General features: G+C 50.7%; 1 protein-coding gene across 15 annotated transcripts in view; it reads right to left on the bottom strand.

Annotated features, from left to right (window-relative positions):
• Nucleotides 1–22,617, bottom strand: part of TTC39A (tetratricopeptide repeat domain 39A) — a 59,851-nt gene that overhangs the window by 4,197 nt on the left and 33,037 nt on the right. For 9 of the 15 annotated variants that reach the window (XM_082371048.1, XM_082371058.1, XM_082371056.1 and 6 more), the window contains 12 exons: nt 21,552–21,651; nt 20,132–20,197; nt 18,664–18,772; nt 18,153–18,220; nt 18,012–18,071; nt 16,920–17,081; nt 11,764–11,855; nt 9,685–9,805; nt 7,400–7,511; nt 6,865–6,979; nt 5,826–5,942; nt 4,579–5,291 (listed from right to left, as the gene is read on the bottom strand). In XM_082371048.1, coding sequence (XP_082227174.1) covers nt 5,168–5,291; nt 5,826–5,942; nt 6,865–6,979; nt 7,400–7,511; nt 9,685–9,805; nt 11,764–11,855; nt 16,920–17,081; nt 18,012–18,071; nt 18,153–18,220; nt 18,664–18,772; nt 20,132–20,197; nt 21,552–21,651 — 1,246 coding nt within the window. In that variant the 3' untranslated portion in view covers nt 4,579–5,167. The other 6 variants (XR_014238225.1, XM_082371052.1, XM_082371050.1 and 3 more) reach the window with 6 other exon arrangements.

Here is a 22,617-nt window from a genome sequence, read left to right as displayed (position 1 = left end):
ATTTCCAACAAACTCCCTGATATCTAATGCTGATCTGGGGAACCACTGGCCTAAGGGATGGACATTCAAGCCAAGTCAGACTAATCAGAGTCCTTATCTGGGGATTTTTCATACTGGAGGTAGGAAAAGGAGCCCTTTTCTTGTCACAAAGCTGTAAGGATGTAAGGTCTGAACTGCCACGCAGAGAAGTCAGTTCAAGAGAATAAATCTAACACAAGAGCAAAGCCAAGAGATGGAGAAGGCCTAATGGATGCACTAGAGCCATTGATTCAGTCATCCCCTAGGCCAAACTCACCACTGCCTTCCCACAGTATGTGTGGGCCAATACATTTACCTTCTTAATATACTAAGGACTGTGCTGGGCTATTTGCTTAGTTGATTTCTTTTTATTCTCAGCAGCCCTGTAAAGCAGTTGGTATTGGCCCCATTTTATAGAAGAATAAACTGATTCTCAAAGCAGCAGAATAATTTGAATTCAGTCTGTACTTTTATCCACTATTATCCCGTGTAATTAATAGAATTTAAAGTTGCTGTTTTTAGTAGATCAGGCTTTTCTCTTATGAATTTGCTCACCACCTCTTTTCCATAGATAGTTGTCTGAAAGTCACCTTTAGCCCAAGGGTGACAGATTTCTGGCCCATGGACCACTTTGACCCACAGGTGTGATATGTTTGGCCAGCCAGCACCCTTAGGTGCTTAAACTTAAAATTCTAAGAGTGTCTTCAGCATCATATGCTTCCCAGTTTGTCAGTGTTCCTACCTCTTACTGTCTTACACCAAACCTCTTCTAGCATATGGTTTGGACTCAAGCCTCAGTCCAGGCCTGAGCCTCTGCATCTGTTCACTTCCCATCTCTGGAGTAGCTGACTGGAACTCTACCTGTCCAGCTGGGGATTAGATCATGCCTTTTCCTTCAACATCCTGATGGTTTTATGAGCAATATGGTTGCTTAAGGATTGCCTTTGTCCAAGATAGACCCTGTCCCTACCTCATGATGCCAAGTGCCACAGGGGAACCGTGCCACACAGGCATATGCTCCATGTGCTCCAAGCCAAGGATTTCTAGTGTTTGAGTTTCCAGCCAGTACCTTTTCCATACTTAACAGTGGCCCAAGAGTCAATGTTAAGTCAGATCCGACTTTAAGCTGATAATTTGGAAGCTTGACCAGCAGTTCAGGAAAGCATGAGCTTTAGAGTTCAGCTGCCTGACTTCAAATATTTCTGATGCATAATAGCTGTGTGGTCTTAGGCAAGTTATTTAACCTATTCTCAGTTTTCTCATCTGTAAAATGGCAATAATAGCTCCACTTCAAATGTAAAGTACTTAGAATCACAACTGGTAAATAGCACTTAATATTAGCTAGTATTATTCCACCAAGAGCATATGGTATCTGGTGTTATGAAGTGTGTCTTCGGGACGTGAAGAAAAACAAAACCATCCTATCCAGTCATCTGTGAGGTGTTAGCTGTGATGTGTCTGATTAAACTTGAATGTCAGCTTTTAGAAGTCCATAGCGATCTTCTGTAATTGCATGTCTTACCAAAGTAAGGGCTCTATTATATTTTGTCACTTAAGAGCTGACTAGACAGTAGAAGCAACTCATAGATTGCTTACTTCGAAATGGATTTTTCAAGCCCCTAAACGAGGCTCCTTGTTTGTGGACTAACTTACCCTGTTGGACAGTGATGAACTTTCTACCAGATTTCCACAGAGCTGTGTACTTTCCAACCTTGGAAAGCTGCATCTGAGGGCGAGGGTGAGAAGTTCCCATTTGCTGCTTGGTTTTCAGAATCCAGGCACCTCTCACTTATTACTGAATTAGTGTGATGGTGCTAAGGACATAAGAAAACTGTTGAAAAGGCACGCTGTTGGGCTTTGAATTAGAAGCAGAGAAGAAGACTGTTGTCCACTCCCTATCATCTTAGAAGAGATAAACTTGGGAGTAACTCCAGAGAAAAGTGTATTTGGATTTTATTCCCTCGTTGAATGATTCAAGCACTCAGCAGGCTGGGCCTTTTTAAAATCCTCCTGATGCTCCCTTCAGTTGCTGGGAATCTCCCACCTGGACCTCAGCCTAGTGTTTGGTTGGCGTTGGCCTTTTAGGGTCCTGGCTTTGCTGTCAGGTCATGGCTTTTTTGCTGTGAATGACGACAGCTGTCTTGGAAACACTCCCATTCTGACTTGAGAGATAAGGAATAGGGAATCCTGCCAACATATGGGAGAGCTGATAGGGACCAGCACAGTGCTGGAAGCTACCCTGCCAGTCCAAGGCCTGGGACCAGTGAGAGGCAGAGGTAGACTTTCTGTTGCCAAGAGTCTATTCAGAGCATGTTACACAGTTGCTGCTTCCTAACAACTGAGTTCCTCTGTGTGGCACAGGATTCAGACTTTCCCCAAATGAGGATTATTTGCTCTCTGGGTGTCCTGGGAGGAAGGCTATCATCACTTCTGGTAAGTAGCCTGGTGGCACAAGGCTTTGACAAAAGGTAGGGAGGTATATATCTGTTGCCTCTTTTTGGAGATGAAAGCCCAGAAACAGACTTGACCAGAATTAGAATCAGAACTGTTGACAGCAGCAAAGAGCCTTAATCTAGTCCAAATTACTAATTTTTAGAGGGTCCATGACTTTCCCAAGGTCACTCTGAAAGGCAGTAGCAAAACAAGGACTAGAATTCAGGTCTCCTTATTTCTAGGCCAAGACTCTCCTCACCTGATCAGGTGCCTCTCCAGGGCAGATGTGCTGGAAAGGTCTGCAGTGTTAGAGAAGCAATGACCAGAAATGGCTCAAGACGCAATGAGAAGCCCATGACAGAATTTTCACCTTCAGAGGCCTCTGCACAAGGATATGGTGGTGTCAGACACCCAGCATTTTCAGCTTCACATACATTTTTTGTTTGTTTTTGGCCACGCCACTCGGCTTGCGGGATCTTAGTTCCCCCACCAGGGGTTGAACCTGGGCCACGGCAGTAAAAGCGCTGAGTCCTGACCATTGGACCACCAGGGAACTCCCTCACATACATGTTTTTGATGGACTAGCTCAAGCTGCAGGTAGGATAAAGGAGACAAAACTCATAGCCAGACTGCAGCCAGAGGTGAAGGTGACAGAGGCTAATTAATGAAGCCCAGCAGGAAATAGCAACAACTAGGAAACCATCCTGGCATAAAAATTTAAGAATAAAAGCACCTAAAATGAACATTGAGATGAAAGTGTTTTGTAAACAGCAATTTTGCAAATTATATGTTTGGTATCCTGTGACCGGCGCTGCTTTTATACTGCAATAGGTAGCATTCTAATATGTGAGGGAGGACAACAGGCCACCTTCATTCAGCAGCCTGGCTCTAGTTCACCCCTTTCACCTGCCCTGCCCAACAACCTGGAAGTAGGCTGGGCTCCCAGCATTCAGGCTGTGGAGGAGAGAGAGCTTGCAAAGGACTTGCCCTCTGTGGAAAGCATTCTTTTGTCTAGTTCTAACAAAATAAATAAGGAATCTTCCTTTCATAGCATTTCTGCTATGACAGTACACTAAATAAGTGCAAAAGAGGATCTTGGATGAGGGTTTTCGGCTTTGTTTTCCTAATGAGAATATGCTTTACCTAAAACCCATAACTTCATTCAGCATCAGTCACAGGAAGCTTGGTTGTATATTAATAGATTAAACCACCTAGCTTCTGGCAAATGCTAAAAAGTGTTTGCTAAATACAGCAGGCTGGAAGACTGGAAAAGTTATCTTGCGGTTCTTCCTTTACAGAAACTGCATTCATGTATTTGAGGAATCACATTTTCAAAGATGAATATTTTTACCAGGAAAATGGTTAAGTTGAAGTATGCTGTTAGATTGTGAATGGTAAAACTTGGTGTTTGTTGGTCACTGAACTTGAGTCCTCACTTTTAACAGTCCCACTGGGTGCAAATTCAGATGCTTTTAGGCGCCAGAAAGATTATGTGTTGAAAAGAGCCTCTACTCAGCTCCAACTGATTGTTGCCTTGTGGGAATGAGGCCCAATATTGCCAGATTATTAAAATAAGATGCCAGAAACCAGATTTATTTGTGAAATCTCCCCATTTTAAAATGTTAGTAACTTATTCTAAAAATTTTAAAACATTATGTTGGCTAAATAAAACATGCCTGAGCCATATGACTTCTGATTCAAACTTTCTGCCCAGCCTAAGAATTCAAGCAACAACATATTTTACTGAAATAGATGTTGCATGATCTCTTAAGTGTATAAGTTTTATTACTTAAATATATCTTTTAACTGAAAAATCTGAAACAAACAAACAGGCCAAGAATAACCATTCTGTTTCTAAGAAAAATGCTGTCAGTAAATAAGTGTACCTCGAAGGGAAGTACAGAAGATTTTTATGTTTCATAAATCATTCCCAGTGGTTTCAATTTGGCATATAGCAGACTGGTGTCTGAGAAACTTTACCTGCCAAACTTCTTGGCTTTGGCACAGAAAGGGCCACAGGGCTCCCCCTTCCTTCAGGCCTCGGTATCGCTATTCCTTAGTGGTGAAGATTGATTTTTTTTTTTTTTTTTCTACAGATGGACTCAAAATTATCTCACTAAAAAGACGTGTTTGTTTTTTTTTTAAATTGGAAAGTTGTTACAAAGGGAGTGTAAGAAGTAAGGTAGTGGGAATGTGTGAAACCTCTATGTCCAACCCCCAGAAACCTCGAAGCCTGTGGTGCAGATCTTCCTTTGGGTCCTTCCAGCCCTGGAAGCTGAGACCTCGCTGAAGTCTGAAAAGCACTTTGGCCCTTGGCATCATAGATTTACCTCCACATGAGTATGGGTTAAAACAATGATTTACAGGTGGTTGGTTGGTAGTTTTTTCCAAAGCCAACTTTGATCCCATCAATGTATTTCTAAGGAAAATGTAAACAACTGTTTATACATTCTCTTAAACATCACAGTGAAAAACAAGTACCCGTATATGTGATAGGGCAGGCAGAGGGCTCCAGCTACTCTGTCCTTGGCAAAGGCCCTTGGCCACACTGGTGAAAATGCCAGCTTCGCTTCTGCACAGATACCTATGTCGTGTCATCGCACTGGAGCACCGGTGGACCCCAACGGCAGGGCAGGGGGAGGGGATCTTTTTGAAATGTTTCCAGGAGCTCTGTGTCCGCTGACTCTGTCTTCCAGCCTGGGAATGCTGCACAAAACTACAAGGGCATTGATGAAACCATGGATCTGTTGCCATTCTCTAGGGAAGACTTGGCTTGGAGTGTGGCTGCCTGGATTCGAAAATGTGTCCTTGATTCCATGGAATAATTCTTATAATTTTGCCTGGAAGAAACCACAGAATCAGACACATGAGGCTGCTCCAGGAAGTGCTTTTCCTTTAGTCTGAACTGTGGGAGCCCACTAGCCAAGGAACATTTTTAGAGACTTAGATCCCTACCTCTGTCTAAAGAAAGAGTTGGGCCCTGACTAATAGGGATTACCTGTTATCATGCCCTCTGGTGCCACTCTTGGTCCTGTTGTTGGGTCCCTGAGCTTGAAGGAGTGGTTTCAAGAGGTAGATCCAAGGGCTGGAAGGCAGGAGACCTGCATCTTCACTCCAGCCCTGCAGCTGCCTTGTGGTGTGACCCTGGGTAACTCAGTCCCTGATGCTGGGATTTCAATTCCTCATTGGTAAATTGAGGAAGAAGCCTCCCTACGCCAGGTGAGAGCTGGGCTCCCCAGCGACATGGGCCCAGCCTCTGGGCTGCCTATACTGCCTTTGCCAGCACCCTCCTCCCTCACTGCTGCCTGGCCTCCTCTGCCCATACCCTGCACTCATGGGGAACAAAGGACAGTCCAAGGCCAATCACGCCTTACTTGGCAGTTTCCAAGAGTTTGACAGCCTCTTCATTTCTGCCTTGCTCCATAAACAGCAGGGCCAGCTCCAGCAGGGCATTTGGGATCAAGTAGTGGTCGTATTTAATCCTCTTTTCGCTGCAGGACAGAGGAAAACATGGCTTACAGGCTCTGCTCTTGAGACATCCTTCAGGCACGCCCTTCAGACTCCTCCTGAGCCTCTTCCAAATGGGAGGATCCAACTCATGGTCTTGTGGGGTTTTCTGATCTGAATTCCAATTTGGGAGGGTTCCCACTACCTAGCCCGAGAAAGGCTTAAGATCCACAGCAAAGCCTTCCCATCCTCTGCACCTGGGGCCCCAAGTCCCTGACAATCTGTGGCTCATGTCATGTCCTTAGTTAGCCCACCCCCACCTCAGTCCCCAACTCCCCCTTTATTTCATCTGCAACCCTTTCCCTCTACAACCTCACCCAGGCAGGGAAGGACCTGACCACTGTCACCCAACCGCAGGTGTCTTTCCTGCGTCCAGGCATTTGCACATGCTCTACCTACGCCACTCAAAACTCCTCCTTCCTTGCTTTCTCTGCCTGATAAACTTCCCAATTTAAGTGGCATCCCTGGAAAGCCTTTCCTGGTATCTAGCATTAGGTTTAGTTCCCTCCTCCTGGCACCTGCTGTCCTCTGCTTTCCTCTAGCACAGCCCTCACCGTACCAGACTGAGTTGCCTGTAGCTGTCTGTCTCTCTCTAACATCTGCACTCCCCAAGGGCAGAGTTGATAAATTACAAACTCCAGGGGGCACCATTCACACGAAATTCATTGCGGAGGGGCTCCTGTAGTTGGGCAATCTGGGCCCTAGAGGACAACGTGGGAAAGATCTGTGCCCAGCAAGGGTCCTGGCACAGGATAGACACTAGTACATGTGGAGCAAGTAGGGGTAGTCCAGAGTCAGGCACTGTGCATGTGTGCATGAGGAAAGAGAAACCCAGAAAAGACTGCCCTGGAGCCGCGGGCCCAGCAGTAGGCCATCTGGAGCAGGAGCGACCACAGAGGCACTTACTTGGCAGAGATGCTCCTGAAATTCTCCTCGGCCTCCTGGACACGGCCCAGATATTTCAGACACAGGCCTTTCAGCAGCTTCACCAAGCACTCATCATCCACTGAGTACTCATTCTCTGAGAATAGGGGAGTGAGGGAAGACGACAGGTTTGTTCATTTTTTCAGCAGTTACTCATGGAGCCCCTACTCTGTGCTGGGCCCTGGGGAGACAGAGGCGGCTCACACATGGTCCCCATCCTCAGGGAGCTCACATCTGGGGAGGAAAGACAGATACTGAGACGATGACAATACAGTGATACCAGGACTGATTGAAGGAAGCCCGGGGGTTGTGGGAGCCCAGAAGAGGCCCTGACCCTACCTGGGGGACAAGGGACAGCTTCTTGGAGGAGCTGCCACTGAAGCTCAGTCTGGAAAGGCAAAGGACAATTACCAGGGTAGAGAAGTGAGGAAGGACATTTTTGGTAGAGGGAATCTTCAACTGTAAAGACCTGTGGTCTGACCCAGCCTGGCAGGTTCAAGGGCCTGCGGGTAGTCACCTGGGCCCTTTTCCAGCAACTCTTCAGCCTTGGTGATAATCTCAAGTATCCCGTCTGTGAGTTCCGGCTGCTTCCCAATCACAGCGTAGCCATTCCAAATGTACATCATTTCCTGGGGGCAGGGGAGCAAGTCAGTCCCAGGTTTCCTCCCCAGTGGGGCCTCAAGTTTCCCCATCTGTAAAATGGGTAGCTCAGATCAGAGGATCACTAAAGGCCCTTCTAACTCTAGAAGTCTCAGCCCAGCCTTGACAAGTCTCAGCCCAGCGTTTGAAGCTGTGGACTTGAGGGAGTTAGGGGGAGTCTTATCTCTTACTTATTATTGAGCTCTCTCCTTACGCCAGTGAGAATTTAAGATGGACGCATATTCTCACTCTTCTGCTCATAGCTGCCGATAGTTTTCAGTTACTTTTCTGCTCATGGCTTCCTGGGGCACTACTCTGCTCTCTCCCAATCTCTCTGTGTCCAAACTCTTCCCATTCTTTGAGGACCAGGTCATGCCCCACACTCTCCAGGGAGTCCTCCTCCTTGCTCCAGCTAATAGGGCCTCCTATACTGGAGGAACCATAACTTACTTAAGCACTTCAGGAGCTTAAGACCATGTTACCTTCTCTCCTATTTTGCCAAGGCACTGAGCTTGAGTATCCATCTATGAAACATATCTGATTCCTTTTTTTGCCTTAACTGCCAGGAAGTTCAGAATACTAAATTAAATTTTCATTTTAGTAATTCTGTTAGCTTAGATTAGCATTTCCTAAACTATCAAACCAGGCAATGGATGTGAAAGTGATTTGTATACATAAAGTTCTAGAAAGACTTTTGTTATGGCTTTTGTTATGTTCCAGGGAGGAATTTTAAGTTTAGACAAGGTTTTATCAAATTGTTATATGGTCTCAAGTTAGCAAGTGTTCCATTAAAAGATTGTTCTGTGGCCAAATAAGTTAGGGAAAAACTACATCTTCAAGCTTCTCCTTGGAGACCTACCATTGCAGATTAGCATATAAAGGCTCCAAGAAGGTCTACAGTATATAAACTTTGTTTAGGCCAGTCTTTCCCAAATGTATTTAATCACAGAAATCATTCTATGCACAAATAGCATTTTGCAGATTATAGTTTTGGAAATTCTCCCCTAAATTTCTGATATAGTTGCTTCCCCTGCCCTTCCTTACAACATATGTCCCCATTTGATAATAGCTTTACTGTATATTTTAAACTGTAAAATAGCTCAAATTTTATTTAAAGCTATTCAGGATACGAGCTCTAAATAAATTCTATATAAATATTGAACTTTTTGATTTCTGAAGTGTTTAACATGTTTTATCAGCTGATTCTCATAACTGCCCTATGAAATGGGCAAGGAATATATTATTATTTACATTAAGGGAAAGGGGACCCTACACAGGGTCACACAATTAGTGAATAGCAGAGCCAGGTCTCTGAAGCAGCACCCTTTCTACCTTTCTGGCTGCCTTATTATTTGAATAACAAGGACTCTTAACAAACTAGAAACTTCTCTGATGCCTGCTCAAATCATGCATGGAATTAGCATCAAAACCGTGGTTCAGAATATGGGCTCTGGAACCAGACTACCTGGGTTCAAATTCTGGCTAACTCACTAGCTATGGGACTTGGACAAGTTATTTCATTTTTCTACTTATATCTTATCTACTTACTAGATATTTTATCTTCTTACTTATCTATTAGGTCTTATTATCTCCTTCTGTAAAATGGAGATGCCACCAGCACCTACTAAGAGGGTTGTTGTGAGGATCAAATGAAGCCATAGGCAATGGGTATAAGGAGCCTTGAACACAGCAAGTGCCCAATAACAATGCCAGCAATTGCTGTTATTTCAGAGTTGACTATAATATAACATGGTCCCAGCCTCAGAAAATCTTGGTCCAGTGAGGGCGGGACAGTGTAAACAACAAGACAGAAACAGGGTGGAAACACAAACAGCCGAGGGATGCCTCTGCCTGGGAACAGGGGTGCGGGGCTGTCTGGGGGGGCTGCTCTCTCTGCCTTGAGGTGCCTGCAGCCGACTCACCTGTCTCCCCACCCCCATCCCTAGTAGACCAGTGCTTTCTCAGAGGTTGAGGCAGGCTGGAGCTCATCTGTGTCCCCCATCCAGTCCCAGGTGAATTGTGAAATCCTCTCCAGGCCCCTGAGGCATGAGGTCTTCTTCCCTCATCCACTTCCCCCGGGGTCAGTGGCTATATCCCTGGCTCTCAGCTCATCCCCACAATCCCAAACTGGAGTTCAGGGCCAGTCAAGACCCTCCTACCCACCAGAGCAGGGATGGGCAATGAGATAGGTTTGGGGGAGAGGTAGCGTCTGGACTTCCGGATGGCAAACTTCTCTGTGGGTAGAGATTTCCCAGCAATCTTGAGTTTCAGGCCCGGCACAGCTCTGTGGAAGAGATGAGGAGGGTGGGGAGAGGGCGAGAAAATGCTAGAAAGGACAGAGTCCCCAGCCTGCCCAGCCTCTGCTTGGCTCCTCTCTGGGCCTCCGTTTCCCCATCTACATGATGAGAGCGTTGGACTCGCAGCCTGTGGCTCTGGCCTTATTTCACGGGCCCTGCCCAAGACCCGAGCACTTCCTGGGGCCAGGCAATGGGCTGCCCCTCGGCAGCAGGCAGAGGCGAGAATGTACACAAACCCCCCAGGCCTGCTCTGCCTTTTAGTTGTCCCTCTCTGCTCCCAGTCCCCATTTCCTAAGGGCCCAGCAGAAGTCTGACCCTACTTTCACAGAGGAGATTAAAACTCATAAAGGGAAGGACCTGCCCAAGACCACACAGCACAAACCTTTCATTAACTTTGGCCACGTGAGTTGTGGCCTCCTCAGCTGTTCCCAAGGGTACAGTAAAATGTGGTATGCAGCTGGGCAAGCCTCCACATCTGGGGCCTCACCCACCCAGCTCCGCCTTACCCTCGATCTCTGCCACAATCATGGGGGTATGGCTGTGACCTTCAGACCTGAGCTGTCCAGGCCCAGCAAGCAGCTGGACCTAGTTGTGAGGTCCCCCACCAAACACCTCCCCTGCTTATTCACTGTGCAACCGCTCTGGGCCTGCTTTCTCATCCCTCTAATGGAGACGACGATATGAAAGGGAGAAGTTGTTACCCCCAAATATGCTTCTTTGGCATAAAGATTATTTTAGGCTGATTATTTTTAAGAAACAGCAGACACACAAAAAGCTCTGAAAACCTAGTAGAAGTTACCTTTTTGTATGAGACATTAACATTATAAGGGAAATCTCCATTTGTAAGGTTATCTCTCTCTGTACCAGGAAGAGGAGGATAACTAAATCTCTAGAAACTTATCAATGGAGAAGGCAGAGACTTAAATCTGCGTTACAACCATATACCCTCTTTTACCTGAAAATCTCCCACAACTGGCTCCCTATCCCCCCAAATCTTCTTTTGTCCTTTAGCTGGAGATGGCACTTAAGGTAATGGCTCGGGCCATTTCAGAGAGTTAACTCAGTTTTCCTGAGTCTCTCCCATGTATACAGGAGTTATTAAACTTCTGTTTGCTTTTCTCCTGTTAATCTTATTATGAGGGTCTCAGCCAAGAACCTAGAAGGATGGAGAAAAAATTACTCTTCCTCCCCCACAGATTCTTACCCTAACAGATCTTCTGGAAGAGTTACATAAGATGGAGACACAAAGTCACTCAGTAAATGATAAACACCCTGTGACTGTGACAGCCCAGGAAGCTAGGGTTACCTAGCATGTTGCATGTTGGGGCCAACCCTCACCGTGACTGGAGGAACGCCCTAGGCTCCATCCTCAGCCTGCCATGGCTGAGCCCTGCTCTAGGCCCTTCGCAGAAGGCAAACACAGTAGTGCAGATAAGAATAAAAACAGCCATTTATTGGCTCCAGGCCCTACCCCAGGCTCTTTAAATCTATTCTCTATTTGATTTGCAAAACAACACTGCAAAGGCAGAGGTGGTTATTCCCATTTTACAGATCCTGAAATTGTCCAAGGTGACACAGCTAACAAATGGCAGAGGCTAGATTTTATCCTGTTTATGTGATTCCAGCTCTGCTTTTCTCAGTGGATCAGGTGTACTCAGCAGAAGGAAGCTCTCTGGACCTCAGTGTCCACATCTGTCCTACACTCCAGGTGAAAGAGGTTCAGTGGAAAGAATGTTGACAAAACCACTTTTGTGAAAGAAAACCTCTGAATGGATTCAAAGGGCTCTCACCAGCGGCAGCAGGAGGCGCCGGCGGCGATGGGAGGGAAGGACAGGCACGTGGGGTGACTGTGGGGGAATGTCGGGGAGGCGACAACCCCACCACCTCCCTCTGCTCAGGCTGGCTGTGGGCAGGGCCTGCGATGGGCTGCAACGGTCGGACCCACCTAAACAACTCCACTTCGTCATCCCCGAACGGCTTGTAGTCCTCCTTCCCAAACATGCTGAGGTAGGCGGCCTTCATGTAGATGTAGGTGGCCTGTGTGAGGCAGAGCAACAGTCAGGTGTGAGCAACCCGCCCTCCAATCACAGTCCTGAACTGGCACCAGTACCTTACTGGAACCTCACTATGGCCCAGCATAGTAGCTGACATTATATTATCCCCAAGCCCCAGGGGAGAAACTGGGCGAGGAAGCCGAAGCAGCTTGAGGATTTGAGCTAGGAGTTAAATCCACGATGGGCCGTGTCTAAGCAGCTGCCCCTCTCCACTCCGAAGCAGCAGGGCAGACACAAGCAACTAGAGGATGGACGGGGTGGCGCTGAGGACAGGATGGAGACAAAAAGACGGGGCAGCACGGGCTTCAGGGAAGCAGCCACTTCAGACTGGGCCCTTGAAGGCCAATGGGAAGATTCACAGAGACAGAAAAAGGACCTTCCAGGCAAGGGGAACAGCCTGATCAAAGCCAGGGAGGGCAGAGATGTGTGTACGTAGGATACAAATCACTAGCATAAAGCATGGGATGTGTACAAGAAGAGGTGTGAGGCCAGAAGAATGAGCAGGGCCCTGGGTCAGGGCTCAGCTCAGGGCTCCTTGGTGAAACTGCCTTGCTGTGTGCCAGGCACTCTACGTACATCACCTCACTTGATCCCAAAGACAATGCCAGAAAGGAATCCGTACCCCACCTCTACTTCCTGGGACAGCAGAGCTGCTAGGAGCAGAGCTGGGAGCGACCCCAGGTTGGTGTGGCTTCAAGGGTCTGCCCACTGGATCCACAGCCGCCATTGACAGCTGCCACAACCCCACCCCAAAGATCCATCCCCGAAAGCCGCTCCCCTTTGCCTGAAGTCCAGTGCCAGGGGAGTCTGGCTCTGTGCTGCCCTCCAGTGGCCAAGTCTTGAACCACAGCTCCTGCCACCTGGGGCAGCTACCCAGCAAACAAGTGTAGCGGGTGGAGGAGGAAAGGGAGCAGGACATCCTGGAGTCTAGTCTTAGGAGAAGGTGGGAAGCAACCTCCACCTGGGAGCCCCACCCATGCTGAAGCCCAGGGCTACTCCCAGTTCCAGTCTGCCCTCAGCACTGCAGTCTGCCCTTCCCAACATGAGGAAAAGCTGGTCTTTGTCGGGTGTGCTGAGAAGAAGCTCCCCTCTGTGAAATCTGTTCCCCATTCCTTCTTTAACCTCCCAGTGTCATCTGTGCCTTCTCCCCCTCCCCGGCCCTGGTAGTGAGCCACCAAGCCCTCATGATTTTACCTCCTATATAGCTCCTAAATCCCACTGGCCTTGCCCTAGCCCTCACCTCAATTATTGCACCAGCCTCCACTGCATCTCCCTGCTCCAGGCCACCAGGGATGTCTTTCTACTGCCCTAGTCCACGCGGTTTCCTAACCGATCTCCTGCTCCCCCTCCTGCCCCTGCAAGCCATTTTCCACACCACCTGCCGCTCTGACCTTTCAGAATCAGATCACATCAGTCCCTCCTAGACATCGTCTCACGGTATCCCATCACACTTAGGAGAACATCCAAATTCCCGGTCACGGCCTGCGAGACCCTGTGCAGTCCGCCCTGTTTCCTCTCCAGTTCCCCTCCACTGTTGCCCCCTCACTCATATCACTCTAGCCACACTGGCCTCCGGGCTGTTTCCAGAACACATCAACTCACGGCTTCAGCTTCCTCCCTCACTTGCCCTAATATCTACCAATGCCCTCTGCCTGGACTGTTCTTCACGGAGATGTCCACACGGCTCGCCTCTTCACTCCATTCTGGTGTCTTCTCAGACAGGCCTCCCCTGACCACACTGTTCATCACGCCCTGCACCCGCACCTTACCCGATTTTTCTTCATCGCACTTCCTGGAACCTGACGTTATCTTACACTGTACATCATCTATTTGTGTGTTTCCTGTCTCTCTCTCTCTTCCCACTAGAACATGAGCCTTGAGGGGATCTTTGCTCGGTTCATTTGCGTATGTCCTGCCCTAGAACAGGAGGTGGCGTGTGAGCGTGCCCAGCGACTGCAGGAGGGATTTCTTAAAAGCACGAATCTAAGCCACAAGCATGGGCTCCCCCACTGTCAGACTGAAGCCCAAACAGCCACTCAGGGCCCTTGGGACCTGCTTTTCTGGCTCCTCCTCTTCTGGCCACTCTTCCCCATCCCTCCTTGAACTCACCTCAGGCCTTTGCCTGTGCTGTCCCTCTGCCTGGGATGCCATTGTCCTTTCTCTGCCAGGCTCGTCTGCTGGCTTCCTCTAAGAGCCTTCTCCTACTCCCCCCAGACAGCGCACCCTCACTGAGTCCACAGGAATTAGGATGGACGCAGTGACCTAGAGTTGTGAGACCCATGGACATGCAAGTTACCAGGGGATGTTATGGGGCCACACTGATGGAAAACTGCAGCCACCTTCCCTGATGGGACTCCTGTCTCCCAGAGTTATCTGTTTGCCTATTGAGTCCACATGTTTATTTTGCTGGATTATTCTACCAGGCTCTGGGATATCAGACAGTCCTTGTTCTCAAGAAGCTTACAGCGAGTGGCTTAGAGGGGGACGGTCCCTCCACAGTCCCTCTGCACTCCCACCCACAAACCCTACGCCCCTGCAGTTCTCTCGGTTTGGGGAGAGAACTTCCACTTCCTCCACTCTGCCACCCTAATTCCTCCTCCTTCAAGGTTCAGTTCAGACATCTCCTTTTCCAGAAGCCTTCCTTGTGCCCTTGGCTGGGCCGCCCAGGGATGCCTCAGAGCTCCCCTCTGATCCCCCGTCACAGCACTGAGCACACAGTTGGCACCATCTGGTTTCTGCTCACCCAAGCTGCGAGCACTGCGGGAAACGTGACGGGCCCAAAGGGACGACTCGGCATAGCACAGGCAGAGAAGAATGCTGAGCAGAGGGACCGGCACGTATGGCAGTGGCCACAGGCCAACCTCCTAGAGCTGGAAGTTGGTGGACTCTGGTGGCCAAGTGCTGGAGATTAGGGATGAAGGAAGCCTCAGAACTCGGGGTGCCACAACCCCTCCTTTCACAGGAAACCCTTCTGAGGAAAGCGTTGCAGAGAAAGAGGGGCTGACCACCCCAAAGTCACAGAGCTGGAGACTGAGCCAACTCAGGAAGCCAGACTTCTTGACACCTGGGAGGCCTCGTCCTCCCTCTGCTCTGCACAGCGGCCGTGTGGCCACCCCAGGTCTCTCCTTCCCAGGGTAGGTGGGCCCAGCTGCCTGCCCCACTTCACAAGAAGGATTCTAGGTCACTTTAGTTTAAAAAGGTTCCCCGAAGCTGTGTTGGGAGTGGGAGGTGAGGAGGAATGAATGCTGGGCCCACAGGGCCTGGGCTTGAGGAAGTCCTTCAACAGGAGGCTGGTTTCAGGGCAAGCTGGGCCTCCCTGGGAGGACTTGAGGAGCAAGGGAAAAGCAGAGGCCTTTGAGTCACACAGAACTGTCTTCAAATCCAGTGTCTGTCAGCAACAGCTGTGTGGCCCAGGAAAGTCCTCTCTAAGCCTGTGTCCCTCCTGTGCCTGATGGAGACAACGCCTGGGCACACAGAGCTCCGAGAGAGCCCACTCCTCCTGCCAGCCCCACCTGCCACACCTGGAGAGTTCCCTTTCAGCTTGGGCCCCAGGTAGGGGGACTGAAAAGGGACTTTCATGCAGAGGTGGGGGAGAGATGAGAAATAGGGATTTAAGGTCACTGAGACACAAGTGCTATGGATTTGACACTACCAGATGCTCTGTGATGATCTAGATGACTCTAAGACCCTTGGTTCAGAAGTCTGTGCTATTGTTACTATGATGATAACGCCTGATACTTATTCCATCACTTACCATGATGTTATAAGCTATAAGATGCTGTGCTGAGCATCTGTTTTGCTTCGTTTTGCCTACATGGCATCTCTTTAATGCCCACCCCCATCCACACTTATTCTGGGGCATTACCTCATTTTCCTTCTGGGGAACCACCCATCTCCTACTCCCAATCCATGAGGGGTCCTCCCACCCCTGTTTCCAGGCATTGACTTGTGATCTATGCCAGACCAATGAGGCTCTATCCAGGGACTCTGGTTGAAACCAAAGGGAAGATGTGAGTTAGGGGCAGGCAGCCCGTAGCCACCCTGCTGGCACATGGAGAGAACCTGCCTGTACGGCAAAGATGTCATAGAGGAGAGCACAGTCCCAGGTGGAAAAAACAAGCCCAGACGAAATAATTTGAATTCCTGCATTCAGCCCTACCTGAAGTCAGATGTGCCTAGAATTTTCAGTTATATGAACCAATGAGCCTTTTGTGTTTACACCCGCATAGTCAGGTACTATGTCCACTAGCTCCATGTGACTTTTTACATTTAAATTAGTTAAAATGGAATAAAATTGAAAACATCCAGTTTCCCAATTGCAGTAGGCACATTTTGAGTGCTCGGTGTGCACGTATGGCTAGGGGCTACCACATTGGACAGTGCAGAAATAGAGCATTTCCGGGACTTCCCTGGTGGCGCAGTGGTTAAGAATCCGCCTGCCAATGCAGGGGACACGGGTTCGAGCCCTGGTCCGGGAAGATCCCACATGCCACGGAGCAGCTAAGCCCGTGCGCCACAACTACTGAGCCTGCGTGCCACAACTACTGAGCCCACATGCCACAACTACTGAAGCCCACGCACCTAGAGCCCGTGCTCTGCAACAAGAGAAACCACTGCAATGAGAAGCCCGCACACTGCAACGAAGAGTAGCCCCCGCTCGCCACAGTTAGAGAAAGACCGTGCATAGCAACGAAGACCCAACGCAGCCAAAAATAAATTAATAAATTAATTTAAAAAAAAGAAATAGAGCATTTCCACGGTAATGGAAAGTTCTGTTGGGCGACACTCACATAGACCATGTGAGTCACAACACACACTTCTGTCCCTTGTGACTAAAAATCTCGACACACTGTAGTTCTAAAGGTCATCTGTTCCTCATGGTCTTTAGTTTCTTCCAACCCTGAGGCCTAGTAGAATTTGTGGTTTTGGTTAAATTCCAGCTGAGACATCTGCGTTCAGTTAGGGGTTTGGCCCTTGCTCTGGGGGCTCATGGCCAGTCTGGGTTGGCCTGGTCCCCCCGTGCCCCCAGCACATGGTGTCAGCCCACCTTGGACCAGGAGTTCTCCTTGCTGAGCAGGTCTGCGTAGAAGTAGGCCATCTTCCACTGGCCCTTGTAGGTGAAGCACCACATCAGCTCCCAGTAGCACATGTGGTGGAACTGCTTCCAGTGCTGCTGGGCCTCGCAGCACTCCTCGAACCGCCGGATGGCCTGTGGGCACCTGCCGGTCAGCCTCGGTGGGCGACCCCTGGCCCGCCCCCGCCCCGCTCTCTGCACCCTCTGTCCCCGCCCAGCTCCACAGTAGCCCCAGCCTCCTGCCGCGCACAGCGGCCCAGCCCTGTGCCAGGCTCGGGGAGGGGGCGAGGGGCAGCAGCGGGGAGACAGGAGTTGTGGCCTCCAGTCCTGGTTCTACCGCCTAAGTCTTACACCACCTTGGGCCCAGTTACTGCCCCTCCTGGGGACTCTGGTCTTGCAGCACAAAATGAAAGGGTGGGACAGAGCTATAATGGAGGGATAACAGGCAGTGGAAAGTGCTAATCTTAAAGTGATATAATAACGTCTATGCCTCAGAGCAAACTCCAAAGGTTCCAGAAGCTCCCATGAAGTGACCTGGACCTGGGGCATCTGTCCTGCTGCCTGAGGAACCACAGCCAGGACCAGCAGGAGACGCCAGAACTCCAGGTCACGGAGTCCGTCCTGGGCCTTGGCTTAATGCTGGGGACTCTGCCCGGACCGTGACCCTCCCCGCTCTCACCCCTTCGACGGCTCCCTCCCAGCTACAGAGCCCAGACTCCTTAGCCAGACCCTCAAGGTGCCCGCTTCACCCCCTGGCACCAGGTTCCAGCCTGTCGCCCTGCCCTGAACAGCGGGTCTTCCCACCTCTCTGCCTTACTCAAGGATGCCGCAGCCCTCCATCTCCCGTTCAAATCCTACTCACCACAAATGCCAACTCCTCCCTCGTCTTCCCAGACTGTCTCAGTCGGAAGTGCCTCTCCTGCCCCCGCTCTCTCGTAAGTCCTCTCTCGGGGCCCTCCTCCCAGTCTGCCCTGTCCCCGAGTTCGTCTGTGTGTATCTGTGTTTTCCTACTGGCCTGGGAGACCCGAGGGCCCTCCAGCACTGGCTCCGACCCCCATTACTCACCGCGTCAACATTGCCTTTAATGGCTTCAATCCGCCCCGCAAAGAACAGGAAGATGGCGCCCTGCAACAACACGCATGTGGGTCCGTGTGGGCCCACAAGGCACACGTGGGCTGGGAGTATCTGCCAGGAGGTAGGGCTCACCTTAGGGTATCGCTTCAGGTAGGGTCTCAAGAGCTTCTCTGCCTCCGCGATGTTGACGTTCCCAGTGCCTGAAGGAGGTGGGGGGACAATAGGACATGTCACCATCCTCCCTGGTGATCCTCCTCCCAGCAACCTACCAGGGGCTTCTCAGGGTCTCCGCTTCCCCTCTGTGAAATGGGATGATAACTCTTCTATCTCCAGGGTGATGTGAGGATTGAATTAGACAGTACAGCCTACAGCATCCTCACACCCTCTCTGAGGTGGGCATGACCCACCCCCATTTCACAGATGAGAAAACTGGGGCTGGAACCCAATCACACTGTGAGGAAGCGAGTGGCCTGCAGGCCAGGCCCCAGGACAGTTGACTCGGCTCTGCTGTTTCTGGTTTCAGTGCCTCATGCCCAGTCCTGGGGGCCCGAGCAGGGTCTGCAGCCCCTTGCCCTCTCACCCGCTGCCCTTAGAGCCAACCAAAGCCCAGAGGCCCCAGCACTCGCCCCGAGCACGCTCCTACCGAGCACAAAGGTGAGGAAGGTGTGGTAGCACAGCAGCAGCATGACACAGAGCACGGCGCGGAAGCTGTGCCCCGATGCCCCCTCCTCCAGTTGCAGCAGCCCGTAGTCCTGGAGGAAAGACGGGGACTGGCTGAGGCCAGCAAGGCCTGAGCTCCCCAGGGTCCACCACGGGACCCAGGGAGGTGGAGAGGGGCCTGGGAGGTCACGGGACAGGTGTGAGGGCAACGCTGCCACAGAAGGGACCAGAGAGTGCTGGACTCCGAGTCTGGAGCCCTGGAGGCCGGGTCAGCTGCTCCCAGGCTGTGCAACCTCGAACAAGGGGCTGCCCCTCTCAGTGCCTCAGCCATCTTCCTGAGGGCAGGGGACACCGCTGCCACAGTCAGGGCAAAGGCGTGGGTGTCCCCTACCTCCTCAATAGCCCCTTCCCCATTCCCCCCTTTATACACTTGCTCAGTCCCCATAGTGGGCACCAAGGCCATGAGCAGCCCCAAGTCTGGTGGGGGGAGTAGGAATGACAAGGAGGCAGATAATCCTAACCACAGCACAGGCTCAGGGCACAGACAGGGCTTTCGTAAGATTGCTCAGTTCTTGTAGTATTAATTGTTATGATTATGTTCTTATCGTGTCACATAATATGGGTTTTCTGTGTAGTAATGTTTCCTTTAAATAAATTTAAGTAAAAAATATGAATCACATTTGAGAAAAATGATACATAAGTAATAATATAGAGGTGTGTGGACATGGCAAAAATCAGGAAGGGCTGGAGAAAGTCCAAGTTGGAGAAACATTGCCTCCTGTAAAAAAAAAAAAAAAAAAAAAAGCCCCTTGTTTTACAAAAAAAGAGGCCCAGAGGAGGGCGGGCCTTGCTCAGACTCACAGGGAGAAGGGGATGAGGCTGGACTGACGCAGGGCTCCTGACTTCCAGGTTAATGCTCCTTGTACCACATCAGGCCTCCTCCACCAGGGAGCCCTCCCTGATCTGCTACCTGGCACTCAGGTTCCTGCCCTCAGTAAAGCCTCTGGGTGCTTGAGTCCTCTGGTTTCCACCTCAAGGCCCAATGCACAGTAGGGCTTCCCTTGGGCATCTCCCAGACCAGAAAATGGTCCCAAGGGAAGGGACTTGCTCAAGGTCTTCTGAGGGGAGAAGGACCAGGTTCCTGACACCTGCCAGGCTCAGAGAATATGGCCCCAGGCCCCTGAAGGAGGACCCCAGGAGCTGCTCTTCACACACACCCTTACCCTAGAGCCTCTCTACCCTGGGAAGGGCCTGGCAGGGATCAATGGCCCCATTTGCAGGAGAGGAGACTGAGGTCCAGAGAGGTCTGAGCCTTGTCCAGGGCCACACACTGAGGGGGGGCTGAGTCAGGACTGGCACTCAGGACCCGCAGCCCCTCAGCCTCACCCTGTCCAGCTGAGCTCCAGCCCTGGGGCTGAGCAGGTTGGGATCCCCAGAAGGAAGGTGGTTACCTTGTTTCCTGAAAACCCCACGAACTCTAGCAGCCGCAGGATCCTGGTAGGAAGCATGGACAGCGTCTGCAGGAAGAGGCAGGTGGACACGTGAAGGGGTGGGGGCTGACCCTCCCAATCTCCAACAAGCCTCCAGAGTCCTGGGGGTAATCCCAGAAGTGCAGGCCCTGTCTCTGGAATGCCCATGAGGAGGCCCTAGGTTTCCGAAAGCCAACTTCCCCAGATAGAGAGGCACTACAGAGTGACAGACAATTAGGAGCAGACTGCGTCTAAATCCTAGTCTCAACACTCCCAGCTCGGGCAGTTACATTTCCTCTCTCTGCCTCAGTTTCCTCATCTGTAAAATGGAAATAATAATAGCCCCTACCAGCTGGATCAAATTAATATATGTGAAGCACATAATAGGGCCTGCACCTAGCAGTTAGCTATTGTTATTACACTGAATCCCTACTTTGTACCAGGGGCTCTGTCATTGCCTTTGATCCTCAGAACAGTGCTGCAAAGAAGGGATTACTAACCCCTTTCAACAGATGGAGAAACAGAGGCACAGATAAGTGACAGGATATGCCCGAGGCACCACAGCTCATCAGTGGTGGAGCCAGTTCTCGAACTGCAGACAGTCCAGCTATAACCTGCTGAAGTATCTGATGCACGTGGCAGCTTGTATTTCCCAGCACTTGGGCCGGGATCACTGCTTCCATTTTACATATGGGGAATCTGGAACCCAGAGCGGGGCAGGGACCCCCATCAGAACAGGCTTTGCCTAGAGGGGAGAGAGCCACCCCCGGCCACACTCACACTTGTGGGTACGTCCCTGGCCACCCAGGGCCAGGAGTCTGGATTGTCAGAGACCAGCTCCTCCTCCCAGGAGCAGGCACAACTCTTCTGAGCCTCCCTGCCTCAGCTCACACTGTTCCCTCTGCCTACAATGCCCTTCCTACCTGGAAAACTTCCCCCGCTTATGGATCCTTCCAGATCCAGCTCAAATACTATCCCCTCCATGAAACCTTCCCGGGCTCCCCCAGGAAGGAGTCCTGGCTCTCCGTTCCCTGTGGGTCGTCGGCTGTTTCCAGGCCTGTCTCCTTCCCCGCCACTGGTCAATGTTTAACCACCAGCCCTCCAGGGAGGAAAAGGCCCTGATGTACTGTGTTTGTCAGTTTCTGGTGCTGTGAATACTGCCACTGTAGTGGATTTCAAGCTTTCAACTTGCCTTGGGAAGAAACGCACAGAAGGGACTCTGGAGCCACGGCCAGCCCCCATCTCCACCCCAGCTGTGAGCCCCCAGGCTGGCCACGGGTCTGCTTCATCACTGGGGCCCGGGATAGTAGCTCGGCAGAGACCATGTGTAGGGCGGGGATGTGCAGGGGAGATTAGTCTTGAACCCAGACGCTGTGGATGTGGGGAGGGCATGCCCACTCACCAGGTTGAAGGCTCCCACACCGAGCTTCACTCCTCCTTCAAAGTGCCTGTGGTTCTCTCCCTGGCAGTACTGTGAGGACTGCACGAGGCTGTCTAGCTCCCTGTGGAGGGATGCAAAGCCTGTTTCAGCCACATCTGGGGGGCTGGGTCCTCTTCCAGCCGGGCCCAAGTTGCCCCTATACTCCTAGCTGATCTCGAACTCCCTGGTGGTGGATCTGTAACCGTCTGGCCATCCAGACAGCTGATATTCGAGGAATTTCTAGCCCCATCTCCCATCGTAATGACACACCGCTTGCTCTTGGATTTCAGCTCTATCAGCCCTAGCACACCCGCCTTGTCCAACATCTAGGCATTTGCTCGTGCTCTGCATTCTGTCTAGAACAGTTTCTCAACCTCGGCACTACTAGTATTTTAGGCTGGATAACTGGATAATTCTTTGTTCAGACGGGGGCAGGAGGCCATCCTGTACGTCCTAGGATGTTCAGCAGCAACCCTGGCCTCTACCCACTAGATGCCAGCAGCAACCTCCCCCAGTATGATGATCAAAATGTCTCCAGACATCGCCAAACGTCTCATGGGAGGAAAAACCGCCCCCAGTTGGGAACCACTGGGTTAACTCCAACACCGCCTCCTTGAGGAAGTCCCTCTGGAGTCTCTTAGTTGGAATCCAACCCTCTTTCTTCTGGTCACCAAGAGCTCAGAGTCCATATCCCGGTCTGCCTGGGGCAGGACAGGGGCTTTAAAGATGTACCTGCCTCCCTTCCAGGCCACGAGCATCTTGAGGGCATTCGCTCAGCAAACACGGACTAAGGTTTCTCTGTGCCAAGCACCGGAGGACAGCAAGGAGCAAAGCCATCAAGCTGCTGTTCTCACAACTCTCCCACTCTTAGAGACACACCCCTATCGAGTCACTGTGAGGATGAGGAGGAACCCTGGAGCCTGACCTAGTTTGGGGTTCTGGGAAGGTTTCCTCAAGGAGCTGACATTTGAGCTGAAAACGGAGGGATGAGGGGTTAGCCTGGCACAAAGTGTTCCTGGCAGAGAGAACAGTGTGTCCCGGGGCCCTG

Source organism: Balaenoptera borealis, assembly GCF_965194805.1.
Source record: "Balaenoptera borealis genome assembly, chromosome: 1".
NCBI lineage: Eukaryota > Metazoa > Chordata > Mammalia > Artiodactyla > Balaenopteridae > Balaenoptera > Balaenoptera borealis.
The sequence above is the reverse complement of the archived record's forward strand: the minus strand, read 5'-3'. Positions and strand labels throughout refer to the sequence as shown.